General features: G+C 45.1%; 7 protein-coding genes and 1 non-coding gene across 8 annotated transcripts; 4 read left to right on the forward strand and 4 right to left on the reverse strand.

Annotated features, from left to right (window-relative positions):
* Positions 1-3,367: 3,367 nt before the first annotated feature.
* Positions 3,368-4,847, forward strand: BT62DRAFT_925695 (proline-specific peptidase). The gene is made up of 7 exons (XM_043184877.1): positions 3,368-3,687; positions 3,750-3,755; positions 3,810-3,839; positions 3,895-4,052; positions 4,108-4,395; positions 4,442-4,652; positions 4,707-4,847. The coding sequence occupies exons 1-7, from the start codon at positions 3,530-3,532 to the stop codon at positions 4,750-4,752; spliced, it is 897 nt and encodes a 298-aa protein (XP_043046662.1). The 5' UTR covers positions 3,368-3,529; the 3' UTR covers positions 4,753-4,847.
* Positions 4,848-6,992: 2,145 nt separating this feature from the next.
* Positions 6,993-7,399, reverse strand: BT62DRAFT_925699 (uncharacterized protein; the record flags this gene model as incomplete). Its single annotated transcript, XM_043184878.1, has 2 exons — positions 7,121-7,399; positions 6,993-7,072 (listed from the first exon to the last, which is right to left on the reverse strand). Coding segments are annotated over exons 1-2 (152 nt in total), but the record flags the coding sequence as incomplete, so codon positions are not given.
* Positions 7,400-8,849: 1,450 nt separating this feature from the next.
* On the forward strand, positions 8,850-11,842 carry BT62DRAFT_925700 (glycoside hydrolase family 5 protein). Its single transcript, XM_043184879.1, has 3 exons — positions 8,850-9,257; positions 9,313-9,412; positions 9,459-11,842. The coding sequence occupies exons 1-3, from the start codon at positions 8,923-8,925 to the stop codon at positions 11,664-11,666; spliced, it is 2,643 nt and encodes an 880-aa protein (XP_043046664.1). The 5' UTR covers positions 8,850-8,922; the 3' UTR covers positions 11,667-11,842.
* Positions 11,843-12,167: 325 nt separating this feature from the next.
* On the reverse strand, positions 12,168-13,767 carry BT62DRAFT_999198 (uncharacterized protein; the record flags this gene model as incomplete). Its single annotated transcript, XM_043190779.1, has 6 exons — positions 12,168-12,461; positions 12,515-12,758; positions 12,812-13,202; positions 13,252-13,339; positions 13,407-13,516; positions 13,575-13,767. 6 exons carry the CDS (start codon positions 13,765-13,767, stop codon positions 12,168-12,170), a joined length of 1,320 nt encoding a protein of 439 aa, XP_043046665.1.
* Positions 13,768-16,569: 2,802 nt separating this feature from the next.
* On the forward strand, positions 16,570-17,543 carry BT62DRAFT_49797 (uncharacterized protein). The gene is made up of 2 exons (XM_043181162.1): positions 16,570-16,686; positions 16,745-17,543. The coding sequence occupies exon 2, from the start codon at positions 16,756-16,758 to the stop codon at positions 17,329-17,331; it is 576 nt and encodes a 191-aa protein (XP_043046666.1). The 5' UTR covers positions 16,570-16,686; positions 16,745-16,755; the 3' UTR covers positions 17,332-17,543.
* A 481-nt stretch (positions 17,544-18,024) lies between these two features.
* Positions 18,025-19,180, reverse strand: BT62DRAFT_925704 (OPA3-domain-containing protein). Its single transcript, XM_043184880.1, has 5 exons — positions 18,966-19,180; positions 18,864-18,910; positions 18,690-18,812; positions 18,419-18,643; positions 18,025-18,357 (listed from the first exon to the last, which is right to left on the reverse strand). Exons 1-5 carry the CDS (start codon positions 18,999-19,001, stop codon positions 18,132-18,134), a joined length of 657 nt encoding a protein of 218 aa, XP_043046667.1. The 5' UTR covers positions 19,002-19,180; the 3' UTR covers positions 18,025-18,131.
* Positions 19,181-19,390: 210 nt separating this feature from the next.
* BT62DRAFT_1070830 (uncharacterized protein) lies at positions 19,391-20,712 on the reverse strand. The gene is made up of 6 exons (XM_043178692.1): positions 20,413-20,712; positions 20,239-20,354; positions 20,088-20,186; positions 19,864-20,028; positions 19,630-19,815; positions 19,391-19,577 (listed from the first exon to the last, which is right to left on the reverse strand). Exons 2-6 carry the CDS (start codon positions 20,243-20,245, stop codon positions 19,489-19,491), a joined length of 546 nt encoding a protein of 181 aa, XP_043046668.1. The 5' UTR covers positions 20,246-20,354; positions 20,413-20,712; the 3' UTR covers positions 19,391-19,488.
* A 311-nt stretch (positions 20,713-21,023) lies between these two features.
* Positions 21,024-21,146, forward strand: BT62DRAFT_t4. The gene has a single exon. It is a non-coding gene; the product is annotated as a tRNA-Leu (tRNA).
* Positions 21,147-25,218: the final 4,072 nt, after the last annotated feature.

The following is a 25,218-nucleotide window of genomic DNA, read 5'->3' on the forward strand; positions in this document are numbered from 1 at the left end:
ATCTCACCATATGGCAAGATAATCAGCCATGGAGATAAAATATCAAAGCTGTATAGCCTTAACATCATTGTTCCAGAAATAACCCAGGCCTATGCTATGAAATCAGCCTGATCATGGCAAAAGTGGCACAAAACATTAGGCCACTTAAACATGGGATCAGTAAAGAGACTATTTAGGAAGAAAATGGTCAAGAGGATGGATATAGATGAGTCAGCTGAGTCTCAGACAGATTGCATAGCTTGCATAAAAGCCAAACATCATACTAAGCCATTTCCACAGGAAGCCAAAAGAGACTATACTGAAATAGGGGAAATGACATTTTCAGATCTATGGGGGCCAGCTCAAATTCAGGGTATCCATAATAAAAGATATTATATAAGCTTCACAGATAGAAAATCCTAAAGGACAATGTTGTATTTTTTGAAGTCAAAGCAAGGTATGGAAATTTGAAAGAAGATCCAGCAGTATCAAAAATACATCAAAGTCCACAAAGAAAAGAATCTGAAGTTTATGAGGATTGACAATAGAAAGAAATATGTCAATGAAGAGGTAAAGAAATACCTCCAGGACAATAGCATACAGTTGGAATTGACTGCAGCATATTCCCCATCTCAAAACAGAGTTGCTGAGAGAATAAATTGGACCCTTGTGGAGCATGCATATGCTATGCTAGAAGAACATCACTTACCAAAGTTTCTATGGCTCAAAGCAGTGGCATATGCCACATATTTGAAGAACTAATCACCAACCAGGGCTATCAAAAATGATCTAACCCCAAAAGAAGTGTTTCAGAGCATGAAACCAGATATTTCAGCACTTCAGAAATTTGGAGTAAAGTGCTGGGTGTTGCAGCAAGACAACAAGAGGTCAAAACTGGACCTAAAGTCAAGAGAATTTATTTTTACAGATCTTACAGATGAATCCAGGGCCTGAAGATATTATAACCCTCAAACCAGGCAGATTCAGACCTCAAAAAATGTTATATTCTCTGAAAACAACACTACAGAGCCTATAGACACTGACTATATAGTCTTCCACTCTTTGTCACTTGAGAGAGAGTCAGAAAGCAAAGTCAAGCAGACTCTGGATGGAAATAATAGCATTTTGAATGATTCCATGGATGCCAGAAATGCTGAACCAAAAGGGGAAATAGCCCCTGATGTGTCATTGATCAAATCAAAGTTTCCAATACAGCATAGGAAAATGATCAAGCCATGCAACAAATTGGCCCAGATCACATCAAAGACCCAACTAAGTTACCAGACACTTCATAATCCAAGTATATGAGCTGTAAAAACATCAGAACAACAGCATATCTCAGAAGAATCATCTTTGGAAGCTGTAAATATTGCAATAGACTATACATGCATTGGAAAAACTGCAGACAACCTCAGTGATGAGCCATTAAGCCTTGAAGAAGCCAAAACAAGACCAGACTGACATTATTGGAAGAAAGCAATAGATGAAGAATACAATCTATTGACTTCCTTAGGTATATGGCAGCTGGAAGAATTACCCAAAGACAGATCTCTTGTGGATTGCAAGTGGACTTACAGATTGAAAATGAATGGTGATGGGAAAATCACCAGGTACAAGGCCAGACTTGTTGCAAAAGGATTTTTGCAGGTATTTGGCATTGATTTCTTCAAGACATATGCATCAGTTGTCAGGCTGGACATATTCTACCTACTCATAGCAATTGCCACTCAAAGAAACCTAATCATTCATGGAATGGATGTTGTTGGAGCTTACTTAAATGGTAAACTCAATGAATCCATTTATATGGCACAGCCACCTGAATATTTAGATGGGAGTGGAAAAGTGGCACACCTCAAATTAACATTGTATGGACTCAAGCAATCTGGCTGAGTTTAGAATGACAAATTAAATGCTATATTTTTGGGACTTGAATACATCAGATTGATCAGTGATCAATGTGTGTATATCAGACAAATGGGTTCTGGTCCCATAATCATAGCTGTACATGTTGATGACATGACATTGCTTGCCTCAGATAATGAAACTATATCTGAAATGAAAAAAGAGCTTAAGAAGAAGCTAAATGTCACAGACATAGAGGAGATTCAATATATATTGGACATGAAGATAGACAGGAATTGGGACAAGAGCACTATCACTCTATCCCAGAAGATATATATTCTCAAAGTACTTGAGCAGATGAGCATGAATGACTGCAAACTGGTCAAAATGCCTATGAACCTAAATGTATGGCTAGAGAAAATTCTGACAGAAAACCCACAAGGTGTTGACACAGCCATCAGGCAATATTACCATACTGATGTCAGATCACTAATGTATGTGGCCAATGGATCCTGGCCTGACATTGCACATGCTGTCACCAAATTAAGCAAGTATGTGCAGAATCCAGCTGCTGAGCATATCACAGCCTTAAAGTGAGTTTTCTGCTATCTGAAGAGAACTCTAGACTTCAGAATCACATATGGAGAGACTATGGATGAGCTGATATCTTATTCAGACTCAGACTGGAGAGAAGATAGAACAGATAGAAGATCAACATCTGGTTATATCTGTACCTATGCAGGGGGAGCTGTTACTTGGAGTTCAAAGAAACAGCCCACTATAGCCTTATCCACTATGGAAGCAGAATATATGGCTCTTGCACACACAACCTGGGAAGTAATTTGGCTATGAGCACTCTTAACCGAATTAGGATTGCCACCTTATGAAGCGATGACTATTTTTGTTGACAATCAATCAGCAATCAAATTCACTAAAAACCCCATATTCCATGCATGATCAAGGCATATAGACATATGACACCACTTCATTTGTGAGTGCATGGCTTCAAACAAAGTCAAAGTTCAGCACTGTGCATCAGAGGAGAACTTAGCAGATATATTCACTAAAGGCCTACCAAAACCATTACATGAGTATCTATCTGCAGGTATTCTAGGAACTCAGAATTGAGGGGGAGTGTTGGAATAGCAATCCTGAGCAAGTACAAGAACATACTCAAAGATATGATGCCAGTCAGTGGCAGCTGACTTGGATCATGATCCGGACTTATTTAGTATCTCATAGAAAGATCTTGAAGTAATACAAAATGTATTTAAGTAGAACATCTCTCTCTCAAGAGGCTAATTCTAATCCTCTGTACATTACTCTGCTCTCTACTTACAACACTCAGTGATGCACAGGGTAGACTCCAGGCTGGTAAGGCCAGAAAGAATGAACTTCTTATTCTGCAGCTCCTACAGAGCTCATATTTATACTCTCCAGGCTTGTGTCTAGAATTTACTACAACTTTCTCTTTCTCTCAGGCTTACTCATCAACTCTCGGCATGATGCCGGATTGCCTTTCTAGAACTTTCCAGCAAAATCCCAACAACACGTAATCGGCTGAAGCAGCATCCAGGTTCTCAAAATGATGACTCGGCGGCTGGAAGTCTGATTGAACCGCGATCTGTTGGAAGACAAGTTCCTCGTGGTTTGCATAACTGAATCTTCTATATAAAGAGAAACAGGCAAGACACCTGTCCCTTACACGATGGCCGAAATCATTCAACCAACGAAAACGGGAACTGTCGATTTCGTAGTTGGAGATCGCACATTTCAGACATGGTACAAAATCTTGGGTGATTTGAAGACTAGCGATAAAAGGCCGATAGTTATGTTGCATGGGGGTCCAGGATTCAATCATGTGTAGTGAGTACTTTCTCGTTCATGTACTACATCTGCGGCGTCTGAATTAACTTACCATTGAACAGTATGACGTAGGCCAAACTTACCTTTTGCCCGCTGACTACAGATAGACTGATATCTTTCAGACCACACGAAAGACTCTTTACAGACGCTGAGTACGTTCCTTCGATTTCTTGATGGTCGCTTTGAATTAATGGTCGCGAAAATCAGCATACCGGTTGTATTCTACAACCAAATTGGTCTTCGCCAGTACCCCGACTCACCAGCCGAGTTCTGGACCGTCGATCTTTTCAAGGACGAACTTGATAACCTGCTCGAGTATCTCGGGATCAGAGACAACTTCGACCTTCTCGGGCATTCATGGGGAGGTGCGTAGTGAAATGGACCTTTGAATTAGAAGCATACTGATAGCACGCTCTACAGGCATCTTTGGTAGCGACTACGCTTCGAACCGTATGCACCCAGGATTAAAGCGTCTGATCCTTACCAATACATTCTGTTCGTCCAAGCTCTACCTTCAAGGCGGAGAGTATTGGAGAGATCATCTTCCCGATGGGCTCGGCGAGGTGATCAAAAAGCACCAGGCTGAAGGAACCACAGATTCTCAGGAATATAAAGACGCGCTGGTCGTTTATCGGAACACGCACCTCTGCACATTGGCTCCCTTGCCGGAAAAACTCCTCCAATCGATAGGGAATGCCGAAGGCAACAGTGAGTGTTCCAGCAGGTAATGTAGCGTAGCCGGCTGAGTATGCAGGGCATCCCGAGTTTGCTATGAACAAGAGGCTGAAGGATTGGAGTGTCATTGACGTCCTGCACAATGTTGCTTGTCCGACGCTTCTCATTAGCGCGCCGGAGGATGATATGTGGGAGCCGGCCGTCCGGCCGTTCTTCCTGAATATTCCAAAATGTAAATGGGTCGAATTGCAGAATAGTACGCACGTACCGATGTATGAGGAACCAGATAAGTAAGCTTGCTCGCCTCCACACCATCCCGTGCGCTTGGCTCATTGCGATATCAGCTACTTTAAGATCCTCATTGATTTCTTGTCTAATGTTGACGCCTGAGAGATTCGCTCAGAACAATCTTAGAATGTTGTTGTCCTAGTACTTCCTTCATTTAGCTACCGCGAATTGTTTTTTCAATGGGATTTATCTCATTCATGGATTTTGACTGTACACTTCTTTCATCAGAGATTAACGCGTAAGTGATTATATAAGCTTTCTATCTTAACCACCAGACTCGACCAATAACAATGCGTCGATGGCCGCCATTTGGGAGACGACTGACATCCCATCGGGTACGGTCCGCCTACGCCATCTGCGGTAGCGGAGATGTCTACTGCTGTCAAGTCGTGCAATAATACCGGGGGTATCGATAAGGATATAGCGGAGTTGGAGGAGTTCCACTTGTAAGCTATGCCTTGAATTCAGTGTTGTAAACTAATCGACAATGAACCGTAGTCGGACCCCCTGCTCTTCGTCACACGCCTCCTGGGAACCTGAAGCCCTCTCCCGAGCACCGCCAGCCAAGGGCCAACGTGCTACACCTACGAAATCTGAGAATATGGCAGACTCTGGCTCGCGATGGCTACCGTTGTGTTGTAACGAAAGTATGGGCCGACGATAGCATCCAAAGAATCACGAGCTCCACGAAAAGGCTACCAAAGAAAGCGGCGATCAGCTTGAATGGGATGACTGCCAGTGCGCTCACACTATCGCCGACTCGACTAATCTCCATACCACTGGGCCCGTTTCTGGAAAAAAAAGGGTACAGAATCGGTTCAAGGAAGTTTTCGTCCATTTGACATGTTTCTAACTATGCCGCCAGTGCCTAGGCAGTTCTCAAGCGGTCTCTTCCACGAGCTCAATGGGGGTGGCGTACATCGTTTGAGCAACGTCCTCACCCTCGCACCAAAGATGCATAACCGCTTTGATATATCGCGGTTGTGGCTCGAACGCATCGTTCATTCTCAACTTCCAGGATCGATCAATATTGAGATTGTCTCTTAGGGAAACGAGGACTCCAATCGCTACTGGGTGGCGACGTCTGTACCACAGCTCGTGTTCATTGCAGGTGCCCGACGTGGGATTGAGTCCACTAATTCGTCATGATCCCAAGAACTTTACCATTCCTCCGGTATCTGGAACTCCATGCTGCGTGCTGCAGAGTGGCCTGCCTGTCTGGCTCGGCAATGTATATGGAACAAGGATGACATGTGGGTGCTCTCCAGGGATGGTAACGGAGTTCCGATACTGCCAGACTACGTGTTGCGTGGTCACACCCGGGGTGAACAACGACTAGTAACCTATTCAAATTACAGACGCAACCTCAGCCGTCCAAGTAGCCGCACTTGTCCTACACAGACCCAATAGCCTGGTGTTCCTTATCTCTCGGCCGAGTCGGCCGATGGGTCCTGTGGAGGAGATGACGAGATGCCATTAAACAGACTCAAATGCAAATCACCTGTATATTCGCACCCGCAAGGCCTCTGTAAACCACCGTAGCGGCCAAGAATGCCAGTCCGTGAAGCGTGAGTCGGGCATGAGAACAGCTCAGGGTAAATACTCGCTTGCTATCGCCCTGTCAAACTGTCAACTACGACTTAAACAAACGAAGGACGATGTCTTACATAGCGAAGGTGAATATTTTGACCCTCCGTCCCATCGGATCCTAGTTTGACGATGGGTTCTGCTCCCCCTAAAATAATCTCATCCCTTTTTAGAACCTAAACCAAGTTTACACCTTGACATTCAGAGTAGATATCCCGAGAGGCAAATTCTATCGTATCAAGGCCACTCTGAAGGGATTTGCGCATCGGCACTTTCTTGCCTCCGTGGTCCATTGTTTCGATGCCCAACTAAGAAGTATCATGAGCCGTACCGATCATTAAACGGCTAAGAATTGCAGACCCGTGGCTCGCTGCATTCAAGCCCCATCGGTCGGGCAATACAGGCCTCGCACTGTCCACAGACCCAAAGTCAGCCTGGGGAGGATCTTCCCCAAGACAACTTGAAATTCGCCGCAGTGCTGCATTACTATAAGTGCGGCGCGCGTTATCCGGTCGTATGTTCTATCCCTTTTGACTCTCTTCTTGGCGCGAAGTTGTTCCGTCGCCGTGCTCGTTTGAGTTGTAATTTTTTGCAATTCGCTATTTGGTGGTCATGCTTGCACCCTTACTGGCGTATAAACTTTGGGAGTTAAAGCGTCTTTCTGCAGAACGGATGGTAATTGCAGAGATAGGAAATGGGAATTATTCCAGCTGGAGGTGGTTTTCCTCGGGATCTCCGCCGAGCGCAATGAGGTAGATCATCTAAAGGTAATATCAGGATTAGCTGCCCAGGTGGACCTGTTACTGGCGGGGATCTCGGGTGGCGAGATCGTCGTCTAGAAAAGCCGAGTTAGCCGACATCCACGTAGGGTGGTAAAAATCACCCATGTCACGACCAGGACGTAGTTGAGGATGATCAGTGCGGAATGTATCCTGATATGAGACTTCTCGTCCTTAAGCATTCAAAGACTAGGACGACGGAATAGTCGATAAAACTAGAGGAGTCGTCCCGCCTTCACTGTCGAACAGTATTCGTGTTTGCAAAGAGCATCCCAAGCACTAAGGGTGCATCTTTCACAGAAGCAGATACCACGGGGCCAGAGGAAGTCATACTGGAGATGCTTAGTAGTTATTCGGAACGTCAAGACCATTAATTAGGAAGACATCAAGAATTAGATCATCAGCGAGCACTACTGTCCAATAAGAGGACCTGATTGCTTCTCGGTGAACACTGTTCACATGTTCTGAATGTTTGAGCATGAATCCCGACGTATCGCCGTCGTATTCATCTAACCAAAGCAGAACTGACGGAAGAGATGTCAGCCGCAGGTTGGACGTCGCTTACGGTTTACCGTGATAACTGCGGTCAAACCTTCTCCACGGCGCGTTTCGGTCAAGGTGGTAAATCGCGGATACTTCGGTACTATTTTTTTCTTGAAAGTTGAGAAACTGAGGAAATCAATTAGTCACCACGGCAACTTTGGACCGAAGTTACAAAGCGGTGTGTGCTTTGTAATAGCTTTGTTAATGGCTGTTCTTGATTTAGTTTTTCAATATCATCATCTTGAGCAGCGGATACTGACAGAGCAGGAGGTAGACCAACTGAAAGTTGGAGAGCAGAAGAGAGCCTGTATGGGCACAAAGCCGGTGGCAAATTAAGTTGAAGCCTACGGCAAATTTCCCCACACCTAAAATGGCAATCACCGCCAGTATTAAAAAGCCGCCTCAGGGCGTATCAGAGACTAGCTGGAATCCATTTTTTGCAATTTAAGACGGTGAGTTCTTTTCCATCATCCTGTTAATATCAGTAAACTATACATAAGCAATGTTTCATGCTTTCAGCCCGGTGTGTACAGCCTGAGGCTTATCTTAGCCAACCACCAAGGCGGTAGTCGGAAATGTCAATGCCATTTACATGATTAGACGGTCTCGAAGATGTAAAGCCTAGGCCACAACAGCTTCCCCCTAGATGACATAGAGGGACGGGAGGAGTGGCAAAGCCCTCCAGAAGAAGTTTGGACTTCTGTTTCATCTATACTTTTTGCACATTCAGCTGGTCTGGTGAACAACTGTACTATATTTTCTCTTCGACCAGGAATTTGTGCACCGCCTGACTGTCCGATTCGGAGTGAACTAATACTTAGATCACGATGGATAGTTGGATCTGCCCATGAAGCCGACAACGGAATTCGAATTGAAATGATATTCCGCGACGACGAAGAAAGACTAGGATATGTACTGGCAAAGAAGAACTCGAGGCTAATCAACAGGAACTCTTCTATCGGACATGAGTGCTTGTGAAATATCAGCGAGCGACAATATAGCGTAACATTTTAAACCTTTGATATCAGACCAGCCGCGGCACGATCTTACTAGGTTGCCCAGCAAAAAAAAATATACAAGCACGAGGGCGCAGGGGAAGGGGGAGAGATTAGCAGGTTATCTGTGATGACTTGTTGAAGAATCCATACTAGGCCAGCGTCGAGGCGTCGTCGAGAAGGATGAAGAGCGGATTTGCCGAACATAGCCCTGATTTCCCTATTTGGAATATCCCCATTAGGATTTACCCTGTGGTACGACTTGATCTTGCAGCGTCATTATATTCACCCATCTTTCCCTTTCCCCTTTCACCGTCAGCGTCGACAACGACGAGCCGACTCCGTTTCCTCGTTATCTTCATAGAAAAATGCCTAGAGTCCCCTCAATATCTCCTGCAACTGGTCAACTCACCTCGTCATCATATATTCATACTACTGATTGCAATTTCGTTGACAATGCGGGTCGAACATTACTACTCCGAGGAGTCAATCTTTCAGGCTCCTCAAAGGCACCCGTGGGCAAGCCATCCTATGTCCTCGAGGGGCTGTGGGACGCAGCAGAGGAAGGAGGCGAGAGTTTCATAGGACGACCGCTGAACATTGATGACGGGTCTGCGGATGTTCATTTGGCTCGGCTCAAGGGCTGGGGCTTCAATATGCTACGTTTCCCTGTAACATGGGAGGCGCTGGAGCACGAGGGGCCGTAAGTATGCCTTTCACTGTCGTCCTCGGGACTACGCGTCACCTTTGCATCCTAGGGGCATCTACGACTACGGATTCATGGAATACACGGTGCGAGTGCTACGAAAGTGCAAAGATTACGGATTCAAAGTGTACATGGATCCACACCAGGATATCGTGAGTATCCTATTCTAGATTCGACCATCTTGCTCACGGGTACCAGTGGTCACGCTTTTCGGGCGGCTCAGGTGCTCCCATTTGGACCCTTGCAGCATGTGGCATCGAGCCAAGGCACTTCACTGCGACCCAGGCTGCTATTATTCATGCGGAATATCCTTCGTCGTATGACCCCGATCCTGCCTCGATACCTGCCATGCTATGGTCCACCAACTACGGCCGTCTAGCATCACAAACAATATTCACCTTATTCTTCGCTGGCCGTGACTTTGCGCCCAACTGCATTATCGATGACCAAAATATTCAGGACTATCTGCAGGATCACTATACCGAGGCCATGGGCCAGATGGCCGACCGCATAAGGGATGCGGGTGACCTACTGGACGAATGCGTTATTGGCTGGGACAGCATGAACGAGCCTTTCGAAGGCCTGTGTGGCTGGGAGAACCTTAATATATCCCCTACGCAACAGGGATCTACCCTCCGTAAAGGTACTCATCCCTCTCCAGCACAGTCTCTCCGTCTTGGTATGGGACAGGCGCAAATTGTAGATAACTGGTCCTTTGGTGCCTTTGGTCCTTCACGGAATGGAAGTGTTACGATTGATCCCAAGGGATACAAAATGTGGTCGGATGCAGAAACCGAAACCGAAGAAGGTATCCATCCAAAGTGGGGCTGGCGACGGCACAAAGACTGGCAGCTCGGCACATGCATCTGGGCGCAGCACGGAGTATGGGACATACAGTCAGGATACATCCTTCTTCCCGACTACTTTCGATATGTCCCTTCCTCGCGGTGTGCAGATGCGCAGCCGGTCGAAGTCGAGTTTATTGCTGATTACTGGCAGCCTCATTTCGAAGCCTTCACGTCTCGTATCAGGGAGTCGCATCCGGAATCGATCATGTTCGCGCAGCCGCCCGTATTCGCACCGCCGCCACCCATCGAAGAGAGCGTGCTCAAAGGCCGTGCCGCGTACTCCCCCCACTACTACGACGGGCTTACCCTTATAACACGACACTGGAATTGGTTTAATGCCGATGCTCTGGGAGTATTGAGGGGAAAATATTCCTCCCCATTGCAGGCCGTGAAGTTTGGTGAGACCGCTATACGGAAGTCGTTGCAGGAACAACTCTCTGTGTACAAAGTAGATGCGCTTATCCTAGGCCCGTATCCAACCGTTCTTGGTGAGATAGGTACTCCCTTCGACATGGACAACAAGCGGAGTTACGGTTGGACGGATCACGGGCAGCACAAGGGCGATTACAGTCGGCAGGAACGGGCCCTTGACGCTAGTCTCAATGGAGCTGATGGCCCTAATGCGTTGAATTGGACAGTGTGGACGTATTGTCCCGACAGCTGCCACGACTGGGGCGATGGGTGGAATATGGAGGACCTGAGTCTGTGGAGCTCAGATGATCTGGGTGTGCGGAGGGGGAAGGAGGAGGACGACTACTGCGAGTACCCCTTGAAAGGTACGGAGTCACAGGCCGGTTTACTGAAACGGAAGGCGTCGGAAGGCTTCGACATTCGAGCGGCTTGGGCTGCATCGACGTTCTCCTTGGCTACGCTAGGGATGGGCGATGGTACGAATTATGACGAGCTGAGAGCGCAGCAACGACAAGAATTATACATGATGCGTTGGCGGGATAGTCCCTACAAGTTCCTGACCGATGGAGCCAGGGCAGACCGGGCGTTCAACAGACCCTGGCCCCACAAAGTCATTGGCCGGCCCAAGGACATCGCGTTCGATCTACGAAAAGCATATTTCAAGTTCGTCGTGACCGTGCGCGCCGAAGACAAGCTCAAACCTGGTGGTGTGGACGAAGAGTCACCGGCTACGGAGATTTTCGTTCCTCTAGTGCATTACGCACACTCTCGGCTGCTTAGTGATGACGGCTTGGATCGTACGATGGACACGAGCGAATCCGTGTCTCGTGTTCCGTCTGCATTGAATTTGACAGATTCACGATCGAGTCACACCCTGACTGGGGGAGAGGATTTGTTACATATTCTGTCGGAGAAGAACCTTGTGGATATCGAGGTGACGGTGAGTGCGGGGCGGTGGGCCGTTGAAAACCAACTCCTCCGGTGGTGGTATGATGTACCGCAGGAGGGGGAGGAAGATAAGGAGTATGTCATCGAGATTCGCAGGACGGGAGGTCCGATATCGACGCGCGATGTGACCGGCAAGGAGTGTTCATGGTCTTGGGTGCATAATATATGTCCTTTCCAAGAACGCTGTTGCATAATGTGATGTCTTCTTTCATTTCTATTGCATTTCTGTCCAATTTCATGGGACATTGTACTTGATATTAATACTGGCTACCCTACTTGTAGAGTTACTTCTACCTGTCATATTGTTATTCTAATTCATTTTTTCTTTTCCGGTATCCCTAGAAGTTAACACAATATGTTACTGCTATAAAAAAGGGGATTCGGGATTTGTATAAACTGGGCTATGTGCGAAGAGACAGAGGCAGAAATATCCGCAAGAACAAAAAGTGTACTGAGGTCTCTTCCCGGTGGCTTCTAATCTAATCCCAAATTCGACCACGGGTAAAGTTAACATGCACAGAGGCATTTAGGACAACAAAGAAGGGAAGGAATACTAACAACTGCAGAAGTTATGGACGCTCTTCATCTAATCATCTTTGAGATCTCCACTCAAGACTGATTCGTAAGCGCAATTTGTGTGTTTTGTATTCCTTGCTGGTTTAGCCTACCATTCATATAGCAACAGACTTGATGACGGGCGTCATGCTAGGCCGAATGCGCACCGAGGCTCGACAAAATTCTTCTCCCAAGGGATTGCAGCCTTGACAATCATCTGAAGGGAAAGCTGCATTCGCTTCACCCAAATCGTACATGGTGCTAGTAGAACATCGAAACTCAAGTTAGAATGCGCGGTGGACGCTTCTAGACCCTCCTTAAGAACATAGTTGTCAAAAAGAATGCCAGTTCCTTCAGGACTGGCAGCGGCAGCGGCAATGTTTTTGTTGAGCTCAAAGTAGAGCAAAAATCGCGTATCGACTCCCTGAACAATGGTTTTCTGCCCGTGCTGTCATCGAGCAGCGTCGTTTCGTGATTTCCTGTAGTCCTCACCGGACCATATCTGATAACAGGCATAGCCAAAGGAGGGCGGTTCCTGTGAATCGTATGCCCCAGGAGCTTGCGAGCATAGTTCTCCAAAGCTGTACTTGACGACATCCCGTTGATGTCCACAAGGACATTGTCAGCAACGATGACAACACGACCAGCAGCGACGTCATTCGCATACTGCAGGGAATACTGGCCAAACTCTTCGAGTGTTCCGCGAGCCCACAGCTCCTCGAGACTACGGTCTGTGCTGGTGAGGACGGTCGCGAGGCGGTCGAGTCACCCGCACTGACTCGCCCAAACTTCACGTCCCAGTGACCGTCCAGCACATTACTGATCCACTCTGGAGCATGCGCCCAGTTGATATACGATACCGCGCCAGGGGTCTCAATGGTCGACAAATTGAGGAGGGTCGAAACCGCCTTGCTAGCACTCTCGGTATGGCGCTCCAAAGCCATCGGAGATGCAGAGTAAAATCTATCTATACTTGTAACGCCGGGGTAAATGGCGATGTTGTGAATGTTACCAGGCTGGCTGTTTATGTATAGAATCGTCAGGGTATCGATACTGCTGGCCAAGTAGCCGGCGGCATCTTCATTGCCCAGATGCGGACCACCACAGGCCATCGTATATGCCGTCACTGGCCAGAACAAAAGGTCTCGAGTGGTCATTGTACACTTGGCAGGAGAAAGGCCTTCGTAAGGCGTTGTTGATACCAAGATGGCTGAGTGACCGGTCGGTACCAAAGAACGGGTTGTTGACAAGGATAGGGTTATTATACTGGTCGGCGACTCCAACTAGATATGTGTCATTTATATACCCGAACGGGGCCTGCAGCAGCAAACTTGTTGCACCGTCACCAGTGTAAAGACTGCAACTTAACTCAAGCATAGCACACACAGTTAACGTATCGAAAGAGCGTCCCTGGGTTTCCTGATTGGTCTGCAGCGAGATAGAATGATTCAAGGAATTCTCCGCCCTGAGAGTGCACTCCAAAGGCTGCGGCACCTGTATCAAAAAAGCAATGTCAGAAAAAATTTGTGCAGCCTATAGAGAACGGACACACCATCGACGGTATTGTATATCTTGTTGAAGTCTCTAAAAACATCTCCGGTTACGTATCTATTCCACGGCGAGGACGTCGAGTCAACCGCTGCAACTTTGGACTCGTAATCGAGCGCTGATGGCCCCCAAGCCAAAGGAGTCTTTAATCTGAAACCGTGTGGACGTCGTATGTGGTTGAATTTTGGTCGGGACATTGATCCATTCCCCATGATCAGCATGAGCACTGTCCTTTCGCAGGAGTTTGTTGGTCTTGTTAATGATTGTAACATATACAAAAAAGTCAGGCATATAGGCAACTATGAGCTCTAAACTGTGACCGTCAGAGCCATGAACACAACGAACCTTTATTCGATTTCGCAGCAAGTGAACGATACGAAGCCGTTAAAACGCAAATTGATGCTGTGTGGAAATAATCATCGTGAGTACAGCGGCAAACCATGCATCCAAAACGACAGTTACTGGAACCGTAGACCGCAATGCGGGTGATCCAGGCGGGATCTTGTATGTATGAGCACTCGACAAAAAGCGCACTGGTCACTACGATGCATTTGATTAGGAATCGTATTAAACAGACAGATGTTGCACCAAAAAGCTAAAAGACAGTGGTCCTGGATTTTGCAGGCAACAGACGTCGTTGTCCCAGACGTTGAAACAAGGATAGTGAAATGGAATGGAATGGAAGAAGATATTGAGAAACTCAACCCACCAGATCGAGCGTATGCTTGTAAATGAAAGAAATCGAAGAATGGGAAGACCGGCGCTATTAAAACAACTCAGAGCGGAATCCGGTATTCCTGAGTTTGCGGAACTTCGAAATCCACCTCAAGGCAACATCAGAATATCAAGACGAAGACAGGTAGAATGGTGACGTATGGGTTCTAGTCGATGGTACTTTCGGGCTCTGTTGGCTAAAGGGTTGCCTGAGGTGGTCAGTTCGTCAAGCGAGAGATAACTCGACGGCGGATGCAAGACAGTACAACCTAACAAGGTTATACCATTTCGGCACGGGGGTCAGTATGAAGAGAAAGGCTGGCTAGGCGTCTTAGCTTAAGCTGTCGTTGGTCTTGACCGTCAAGAATCTATCAGTGCGTGTCCCTTCATTTCCGTTTGAATATCCCTCATGATGTTCTGTCAGGAGTACAGGTCCATCCACTAATGGGTCCGATCAAGTTAAAGACCAAAGAGTGGTGTTACCGGACCTCCAAAATTTGTGAATATTTGGTATAGCAGTTTCTTCTCCCTAGTCAACGCCAATGAAGCCATTAAACGACAAGTCATGTATCAGAGTTCATATCTGCTTCCTTTTGCTGGAATACAAACCGGGTGTTCTCCACACCGTGATATCGCATGAGTTCAGAAGGAAATCTGTTCCAACAGCGTCACTTACCGAGAGCCACACTCATTTGATTAGTGTCAAAGAAGGTAAAATATTCAATAAGCAGTGATGCAAATGAGATAGTTTTGAATAGACCACTCGTGCTGTTAACGTAGCGGGTTTTGCAGATCTAATTAGGTAATTTTCTCGGCGGACCTCGGCAGACTCAAGATCATCTTCACCAACATATTAATCATATTTCCTTAACACTTCATCCCATCTTTAGTACTCTCGCCTCCAATACTTGCGATATCAGCTCCCGCTTCTCGGCTCTTAGATACTTCCGTGATCTAGCCGTGTCGTGCACCTCTCCCTCTTACCTCCACCATACTTGGAGTAGATTGAACTAACGTCATCTCGTTTCGCGAATTCTGAAGGTATACGTGAAAGGCTAAAGTATGAAGTCAGATCAGCTCGAATACGGTGTCTCATGCTTCGTGTTCTCTTCTGTGAAGCGAGGACGTAGATGGACGTCATCTTCGAGTTCTGGGTTCCCACGGACTTGCTTGGATGTACGGTGTTTCTTTCCCCCGAGACCTTCCCCACACATTGATGAAGGCGTAGTGATAGAATATCACGGATTTAGTTTCTTCAATACAACGACGCCAGGTATCATGTTGGGTCCTCAAGAAGATTCGAAGATCAGTTGGTGGTAAGTGATGCAACTTTGTCGAATCTTCACCAAAGACATTTGACAATGTATAGATGAGAAAGACCATATAGCTGCCGATATCTTCCAAGTTAGCTGTCAAGACCCTCCTTTCTTGTCCTCCAGATCCTCCTCGTTGTTGGAGAAGTTTCCACTTTGTTTGAACAAGGAAGATTAACAGCGCCGAACTGGTCATGCTCTTCCCTCAGTCCAATATGTGGGAAAAATCCTTCTCGCTACCAGTGGGAGTACACGGCTTGTTAGTTGTCCGAACTTTCTTGATTTGATTTTCTGTTCTCAATGAATCATCAATATGCATAAGGAGCTGATATCGAGAGGGTTCACCGTGCGTGCGTGACTAGCGAGTTGCCCAATGAAGACGGTCAGATGTCCCAACAAGAATAGCTTATTGAAACATGCCGATGTTTGCAAAATATGCTGAGCTGAGAGGTGGGTCTCTTCTAAACAGATCGCAAGGTTAGAATCGAGTTACTGAAAGCTTCTGGCAGGCCGGAAATAGAATATGATGACTCGACTGCTTGCTCGTACCAAGCCCCCTCACAATTGAGAATAAATCCGATTTTTCTCGTGCTCCATGTTCGGTACTGCAAACCCCTTCCAGATGTTGGCTTGTCCTCAATCTGGTTATCGGACGCAATTATGGGTCCTTCCTACGCTTTCAAGCCTATACGTCAACTATTTTCAGCCATTGAATGGTCTTACTCTCAGCATTGCGAATGTCAGCGACGACATGAAGTATTCAGTCATGGGGTTGGTGATTTTTTCGTTTTACCCAGCAGATCGCCTTTCAGGATCAGCCAACGGATACACGCTTACCCGTAATCAACAATCGATTGTGTAGTTCCTCCTGCCTCAGGAAACTGGGGTTGTTTTCCTCATCTGGTTTCTTATGGATCGTAACATACTCTCTGCCATGCTATACTAACTTGCGTACTTCATATTGCAGTGTGTTGTTGTTCTATCATAAAATGTCGGCTTATGACAAGACGCAGCACTTATAAGAGAGACTAGCTCATCTCCCTCGTTACCCACTCGAGTTTCCTGGTTCCCTCCGCACAGCCAATCCAGGTGAGCACAGCAAGAATCTCCCCCAACAGCGCCAAGTCTAAAGCTCATACGTATCTAGATCTAGAAATCATGTCCTTATCACAATATATATATATGGCCAATAACAGCGGGCATGAAATCTACGTCATGGCATCTCTCAACCCCGACTGGGCCATCGTCGACTTCATCACCGACATCGCCCTGCTCCTTGTTGGTGTCGAAGAAATCAAAGCCGTCGCCACGGCAGCAGAGCTACCCGCAGCACTCAACACTTTCCGAGATCTCTACGAATTCCTCAAGATCGCCGCTAAACTGCTCAGCGGGTCGTTCAGCGTGGGGAGTCGCTCAGCTGAGGCTGCCTTGGCCATGGCTGACGCCTTCAAGAAAGTAGCTGTCTCCATTGGCAACGGTGACCATAAGAACGTCGACAGCGAGGGTTTTTTGTCTATCTATCTCAGCGCCTCCGGCATCGCCGGCCTCTTAGGTGCAAGTACGGTGTCTCTGGTGGTTATGAGTGCGGATGGAAAGCAGGTTGCATTGTGGAACACCGGCTCTGATGATTCGTGGATTGCGACCGGGCGAGAAAAGATTGTGCGATCCAAGTATGGCACGATTTGGCAGGAGGATCCCAGTGCCGGTTCGGTGGATTGGCCTGTTGGCGCTTAGCGTTGTATTCGAGACTGGGGGGGGGAGATACATATGTCCCGCTCCCACTTCCCGACGTCCGCCTACTTTCTGATATATTCACACATACTGTATACCGCCGTACGGACTTTTTCTTTTCTGGTTAGTATCTGTCTCGATGCCACTTAACCTGTCAGTTTGTATAAATAACGAGTTCTTGAATGGTATATCCTCATCCCCTCTGCAGCACCCATCAGACGACTCTGTCGAGAGCCTATCATTCCAATTCATTTGCGTCGCCAGTTATATTTTTCTTTAAGACCGCTCCACTTTTCAATGAGGCTCGGCAAGACCTCCGGCCTCCCTATTTTTACTAAAAGATACAAGATAGCTATCGGTACCGGAGAAACCCAGGAAAGCGGGCGCGCTACTGATGGGTTTGGAAATAAATTAAAAAGAAAAAAAAGAGAGAAAAAGAAAAGGGAAGGGGGGGGGGGAGTTTCACGAGACCTACCAGTGTCTTCTAAAATGATTTTTGTGTCGTGAACGCACAGTCAAAGAGGATGGTGTAAAACGGCGCACTGAAGAGTTTCCGATACACTAAGTACAGCCACTATCAAGCGGCTGGCCCGCGGCTCGGAGGTTGTCCCCAAAGTTTAAGCAGGCGTAAACAAGCCTTTCACAAGCTTCCTTAGGCAGGTTCTCTAAACTCTCTATATATAAACTCTTAGATCTTAGCATTTGAGTAGTATCTTAATTTTTGCTTTGCCTTTTATACATGTTTTGACCCCAGTCCGGGTCATTGAAGGAGCAGCATTAGATTGTTATACAGTATGTGAGCATTATGAAGAGGGGGATTTATCGTCCGAGGACTTCGAGTCTTTGTCTGGGGTATTCACATCTATTCGGGTATCGTCTGGGGAAAGAGGGGAATGAGAGACCGAAGAAGCAGTTGGCGGCGCAAGAGATATACGAGGAAACTGAAGAGGCGTATCCTCAAATTCTGCCCATCCACCTCGAAGCCCAATTTCGACTACACGCTCCAATATTCGCGTGAGCTCGTCATTCCTGTACAGATGGCAGATGGTAAAAGCCACGTAAGGGGTTACCGAAATAGCACGCAACGCACCTCAGCTGTTGCTCCAAGTCCCTCTGCTCGAGCAGATCTGTGAGCACGTTCATCCGTGTTTTCAGTTCTGCCACTTGCGTCCCCAGGTCGTCCAACTTGTCGTCCACGTCGTCTCTACGTTTCGATTGACTTCGCGATGACCGCCATGTTTCTCCTATGATTAGGAGTGCCGCTACACCGAATAGGAATCCTTCTGCTAATGCGTTTGCCCCATTGTCTATAGCTCTGTACATAGGGTCAGACGCGCAAGGAATCAAAAATCAGGACACACTTTTGTTCGGAAAGTGGACGTATGTGTTTTACTGGCTCTCCGAGTAGCCCAGTCCTCAGTCTTACTTCAGCGCGGTACATTCCTTGGGCCAATGAGACACAGAATGTTCGAAAACGGTCATGCCTACAAACATAGAATAAGTCTGTCTGTCCAATGAGGCAAAACGAACACGACTTTTTAGCTTGCTCCTTGAGGGTGGAACTTATTGGCTTCGCGATAGTCTCTCCGCGGAAAAGATAAGTTTAAGATTCAATGGAAATGCGGTCCATTACTTACTCGGATTAACAGTGTCGCGATCTTTGCACTGGCCATGTTAAGGATGAATTTCGTTCAACTTGAAGAAGAGAGAGAGCACCGGCGTTTCGGGAGTCAGTGCCGGAAGAATGCGTCATCTGCCTTTTTTGTCGCTTGTCTGTACGCCGGCATCCCGACATCTCCCGACGCGAAGGAATGGCGTCGCGTAAGCTTAATTGCAGCGTACACTAGGTAAGGAAGGAACAGTCAATCAGCTCGGGATCTTATTGTTTTTACGAATATGTGCTTGTGTTCTACCGAGCGTAACCTCGGTCCCCAAGGGCTTTTCGGTTTTCCGGTGACAACATGCCAGTGACGCGGCAGCGCAATAACCCACCCTTTCGTCTTCGTTATCAACTTCTTATTTCCCAAAAGCTGATGAAGGTCATGCAGGTCACAATTTTGTTCTACTAGTGACAAGAGTGAAGTAAGATAAAGGTCATGCGACATGAATCATTAACGTTGTATGTTGAGTTCCCGCGGACTTTCGCGCGAGTAGGAATATCTACGGCCCGTAGAACGTCACATTAGGCCTAGCCTTGATTTCGAGCTTGTGAATAAGCATTCCGAAGAATAGGAAGACAAACAGGCCCCCTGAAAGTCCCAACATAAGTGCATGGCCCATCGGCGAGTCAACGTTACTCACAGTTCGCCCATGCGATACCCTGGATAGACACGATCCTTGAACACTGATTGGCGAACCGCGCCCAGTTTGGCGAGAACGAGTCCGCGGGGTTGCCACAATTGTACGACCGGAAGGGGCTGACTTGGAATATAACACCTGCGCCGGTTCCCCAGAATACAGCGCCGACAAAGGTGAAGAAGGTGATCACTATAATAGATATTAGAACTGCGCTAGAAAAGTTGCTCAAGAACGTACGGCCGACGCCAGAGACATATAGATGTCCAATAAGGTATAGGTAGGTGAAGACACAGCTGAAGAGAAGCAAGCCGAGAGCATGCTTGTACTCCATGCCAGGGTAGTTGGCGTAGTTGTTACCACCATTATGAAGCTGCTGCGAAACGAGACCAAGTTCCGACGAAGCTATTGTGATCAATGACGTTGAGTATGACGAAGAGTGAATATAAGGACGAGCTACGAACTCAAAGCAAAGACGAGGAAAAACGCGATAGCATAAAGCATGCGTCTTGGGGAGGTGACGAAAACCTTGAAGGGGGACTTTACGACTTCATCTTTCTTTTCTATACGGTATGTCAGTATACACATGATAGCAGAAGAATAACGCGCACGAACCAGGCATGACAACAGCTCAACTTCGCAGGGCGGGACGGGGGAGATGACTGCTGGTGGCTTCCAGGTGGCTAGAACAACGACAGACTAGGGAGGGGTTCACATTTATATACGCCCAACTCATGACCCGAGTCAGCACCGACCGATCCCGGTGGTTTCTATTTTTTGCGCACTTACTCGTGAATTCGATTTGTCATTTTTTGTAATGATAGCACCCCCACCAATCGCCATTTAACCTTGAAACAAAAGACGTCACAGCGGATAAGGACTCATTACGAGAAACACGGAGTAGAATAATGGAAGTCAGACCCAAGTAATCCCTTAAGCGCCACGGGAATATCGTTGAGACTGCCTAATTCCCAACCAGAAGACGTTTTGTGGTATAAAGTTTAGCAAGCCGTCGAAAGCGATGGAAACGGATGGATCATCGATGAATCGGCCAGACATGGTAAGCACAAAGGCTGAATTAATTACATACTGCGGAAATACGCGGCAAGGTGGATTAAGATAGAACAATCGGCGCTCCCACGATGTGAGGCGAAGCGGAGGGAAACCATGCCTGCTCAATTTTGAGCAGCGTCATTAGCAGACTTTCCGCAACCGCTGTTGAGTTCCTCGCGTACCTAATTGATTTGCACACATCAGAGAGGAGACGGGTTATTAATCATCTTAAACTCGCTTACTTGATTAATCGGCCATTAGAAGACATTCCGAGGCTTTCCGCCAAATTACGTTAGGAAAAGAACACTCACTAGTACTAGTTAGCGAAAGTGATATATCCTTTCACTGGCAAGGTGGCCGAGCGGTTAAGGCGTGTGACTCAAGAGAATTAGGCCTGGCCTAGTAATCTTACCCTGTAAGGGGTTTCTCATCACGGTATCGTGGCGTGGGTTCAAGTCCCACCCTTGTCATTTTCGTTGTGCGAGACAAAGAGTAACTCAGTATTGACTTTTTGAGATTTTTAATTATTTAAATTCTAAGAGTGCACACTGTTGACTTTTATTTTACAAACCTATGGCTTAAGCAATTAAGATTGATGAACAAGTGATGGATTGTTCAGAGTCAATGTCTGATGAATATAGCTTATCTTATGACTATCAACTTATTTTTTTCTTGCTTTATTTCTATGGATATTGTTTTTATGCATGTCTCAGTTCAGTTTAGTTTCCTATATATTCAGACCAGAAAGAAGCAGGCCTCATCCTTATACTTACACATTATATTGCATAAATAAAAAATTATTTTCACTCTGACCAAGATCAAGATCCTCAGTGATAGGATAAAAATAGTTACTGGAAGCTTAAGCCTCCCAATCTAGTTTCTCAGATTTCTTCCACTCTGAAAATAGTCTTAAATTTTCTGATATATCAGAATTGCATATGCTTCACTATCAATGTATCATGCTGGAATTTGCTGAAGGTCAAGCTATTATGCTTGAGGCATTCAATAAACTCAAAATGTTGGTTACTATGCAACTCTCTCTGCCACTGGAGTCTGTCACATGCATGCTGCAGACCTCTGACTTACAAACCAACTTCAGGATTTTCATATGATAAAGAAATACTAAGTATTTCTCTTTTTTCTAATTCATTGCATCTCATGACTGACATACTACTATTTCAAATTATATTTCAAATTATATTCTATTCTTTATTGCCAGCAGTCACCTCTCTTAATGCATCCACTTGGAGTCATTACTTAATTATTCTGACTAAGAATTTATATAAACTATAATAAATATCACTTATTATAATGCAAATATTAAGAATCATAACTTGCTCACAGATGTACTCTAATCTTTGCTCTGCAACAGAACATTCTGCAACTATCATAGCTGATATTGCAGCTTAAGTCACCACTGGTCATACTCTGAGATCTTTTAACAAACTGCTATTACTATTTTTTTGCACTTTACTGCAAGATGCTGTCACTTACAAGTATCACAGCAAAATCCACTGCATACTCCATCTCTTATGGCCATGTGAGTCATCTGTAAATAGTGGCATTTCTGACTTCAAGACTTCTATTGCTTATAATATGTTCTGCAAAGATATTAATGATCTTATGACATCTGATTCTGGTTTGTTGATGGTCAAATTAGACTTAGAATAAGCATTCTGTCAGATTCTCATCCATTCAGAAGACTAGCACCTTTGGGGTTTCACATGGGCTAGCAAGTTTTACTATAATCTTGTCTTATGCTTTGATCTTTGTTGAGTATCTTTACAGCCAGCTCTTTATTGGATCTTACAATAATATATTCCTGCTCATATCTAGTATTATCTTGATGATTTTCTGAGAATCTTCATGTCTGAGCATTCTTATAACACAGTTCAGAAAGCTTTAGACTGGATATTAGCACTCAGAAGACAGTTTGACTTGCAGTTTCAGCCATTAAAAATTGATAGCCCATTTACTATTATTGAGTATCTTAATAGTATTGACAATATGCAGAGCTCCCTAAAACTGTTTGCTTTCTGTGATGAAAGATACTAAGAATAGAAACAATATATAAGAATAATATAACCAATTGACAAAGGAGATCCTCACCAGGACTCAGATCTGAATAAGAGCATAGTAAAAAAAAACTTGCTCTTCCAGAGACCTAAGCAGCTTTATGAGTATGAGTGTTACAATCTATTTTACTGCAAGTAATATAAATACACTGTCAACTCCAAGAACACTGAGTTCTTATATATTTACTGATATTGAAGTTATAGTATAATCTGCAGGCATGGCTCTTTTTTTGAGGCAGACAAAGAGGTCTTGATCTTCTTATAAGAGAAAAGATATTCATCTCAAAGTTTCAGATCAATGTATCTCTATCTATTGTAGTCACCATTGATTATTTCATAATATTGCTGAGTGAAGAATACTATATTATATGCTATAACTGCATGTTATTTATATTTGAAAGTGATTTTTATAAGATAGGCAGTATAGCAGAAGAGCTGGATTGAGAGAAAGACTAAATTCCCTTTGGACTGGCAGTATACAGTAAGAATAGAAAAATATGTTGATAGCAGCATGATTATAGAGCTGAGAGATTTGTACTCCTTCAGAGATGAGTTATCATTAGAGAGCTTGAAAGTGATCCTATTAAGTTCCAAAGTCTTGCTTTCAGCTTTGTCATAGTAGCATAAGTCAAGTTTATAGAGATCAGAGCAGTGAAGCTTGTATTAGATAATGAATGTGACTGTGACTGTCTCTATTTTAAAAAAGAGTGTGAAAATAGAGGCAGATATGCTAGCAGCAGAGTTGCTTATTAACAGGCCAAGCCCAAGAAAAGAGGTTGGATGCTACACTACATATTATTGAGATTAAAGATAAGGCTGCAAAGTGGATCCTATTAGGAACATGCCAATAGAAGAGAGGGAGATGCATATAGTAGAGTGTGTAAGGTGTGTGAGCTTAGGTGAAGCCATTAGCAATATCATCTCTGAGCCAAAGCCCTAAGAACTTGCAGATGGAGGTTTACAGAGAGTGAGAGTGAGAGGTGGAGGAGTCCAATAGAGTCAGAGATCTGCAGATGAGAGTATTAACTTGAAGTTCAAAGAGTTATTGGACTGAACCAAGTTGATATTTAAAATATAGTAGTATAGAATTTTTTACAACTTATATATTAAATAGTTAATCTGAGTCAGAGTCTGATAGATTCTGATGAGTAATTCTCTAGTTGGAATGAGTCAATAAAGTAATATAACTACAGTTGACTATCTCACAATATATACAGTCAGGAGACACCAAAACTATATGCATTTATAGATTTATACAGAACCAAAATAGCATGTGATGTGACATGTGACTTATGTGACAACATCATTATTGCCCCAAAATGCTGTCAGTGGCTTTTGGATCAGCTTTCCATGCATCTCCTTGAATAATGCTCCTCTCAACTTCCTCAGCTGTGGTATTAATCCATCCTAGTCATCTTGTAAAACATAAAATGCCTTCAGCTTTTAAATAAGCTCAAATCCTTCTCTTGTAGTTATTAAGGTCTGTTCTTTCTCACCCTCCTCTTCCTTCTCTTCCTCCTCATCATCATCAATGACAGTTATTTCTCTATTTTCTACTGCAATATCATGCTTGACAGCAATAACAATCTCCCCATCTGTTAGCATTGCCTTAAGATCTTCAGTATACTCTTCTGCAAAAGAGTTAACCATCTCTTCAATGGTTGGAATAAGACCAAACATGTGATTTTGTTGTTTCAATTTGACAAGGTAGTCCTTCAATATTATCTCTGCTGTCTGGAGCTGTTGAATAGAGGCAATTTGGGTGGAAGGTGTGTTCATTTTTGACTGTGACAAAGAAGCCAACTGATTGACTGCCTCCAGTGCTTTACCAACATTGTTCTCTGCATTCATAACAGCCATAAGAGCAGGATGCCAGTCAGCATCAGCATATTGGTTTCCAAGCAGATTCTGCAATGCCTATTCGATCTCTGAAAGCATGTATTTGTCTGTTGAGGCAAAGTCACAAACAAGATTCCATGCAGACTTGAGGAGTGAGACATTTTAGAAATCATTGGATGGTGTGGTAGACTGTGACTCAGGTGCATTGTCAGGCATTATACCAGTGTGTTTCCAGCAGTTTGCTATTATTTCACTGCTGACATTTGCTCAAGCATTATGAGTAATAGTCATAGCTTCAAGGAGATCAAGCTTGAAGAACTCAGACTCTCTAAGATCATTGAGATCAAGTGCACAGATATATATGGCATTCTGATAATATGTCTTGAAGCAGTGGATAATACCAGCATCTAGTGGCTGGACATATGGAGTCATGTTGGGCTTAAAGAACTCCAGCTTTGTGTTATAGGATGTATAAGTGATAGAATGCCCTCAAAAGTTGTCTAAGGTCAGCAGAACCTGTTGCATCTCTCTCTTCATCTTTAAATCAAATATCTTCATCCACTCTGTAAATATTTTGCTTGTCATCCAGGCCTTCTTGTTATTCTGATAATAGAATCTCATTGCTGTT

This window comes from Guyanagaster necrorhizus (genome assembly GCF_019112545.1).
Source record: "Guyanagaster necrorhizus MCA 3950 unplaced genomic scaffold BT62scaffold_1, whole genome shotgun sequence".
NCBI classification, from domain to species: Eukaryota; Fungi; Basidiomycota; class Agaricomycetes; order Agaricales; family Physalacriaceae; genus Guyanagaster; species Guyanagaster necrorhizus.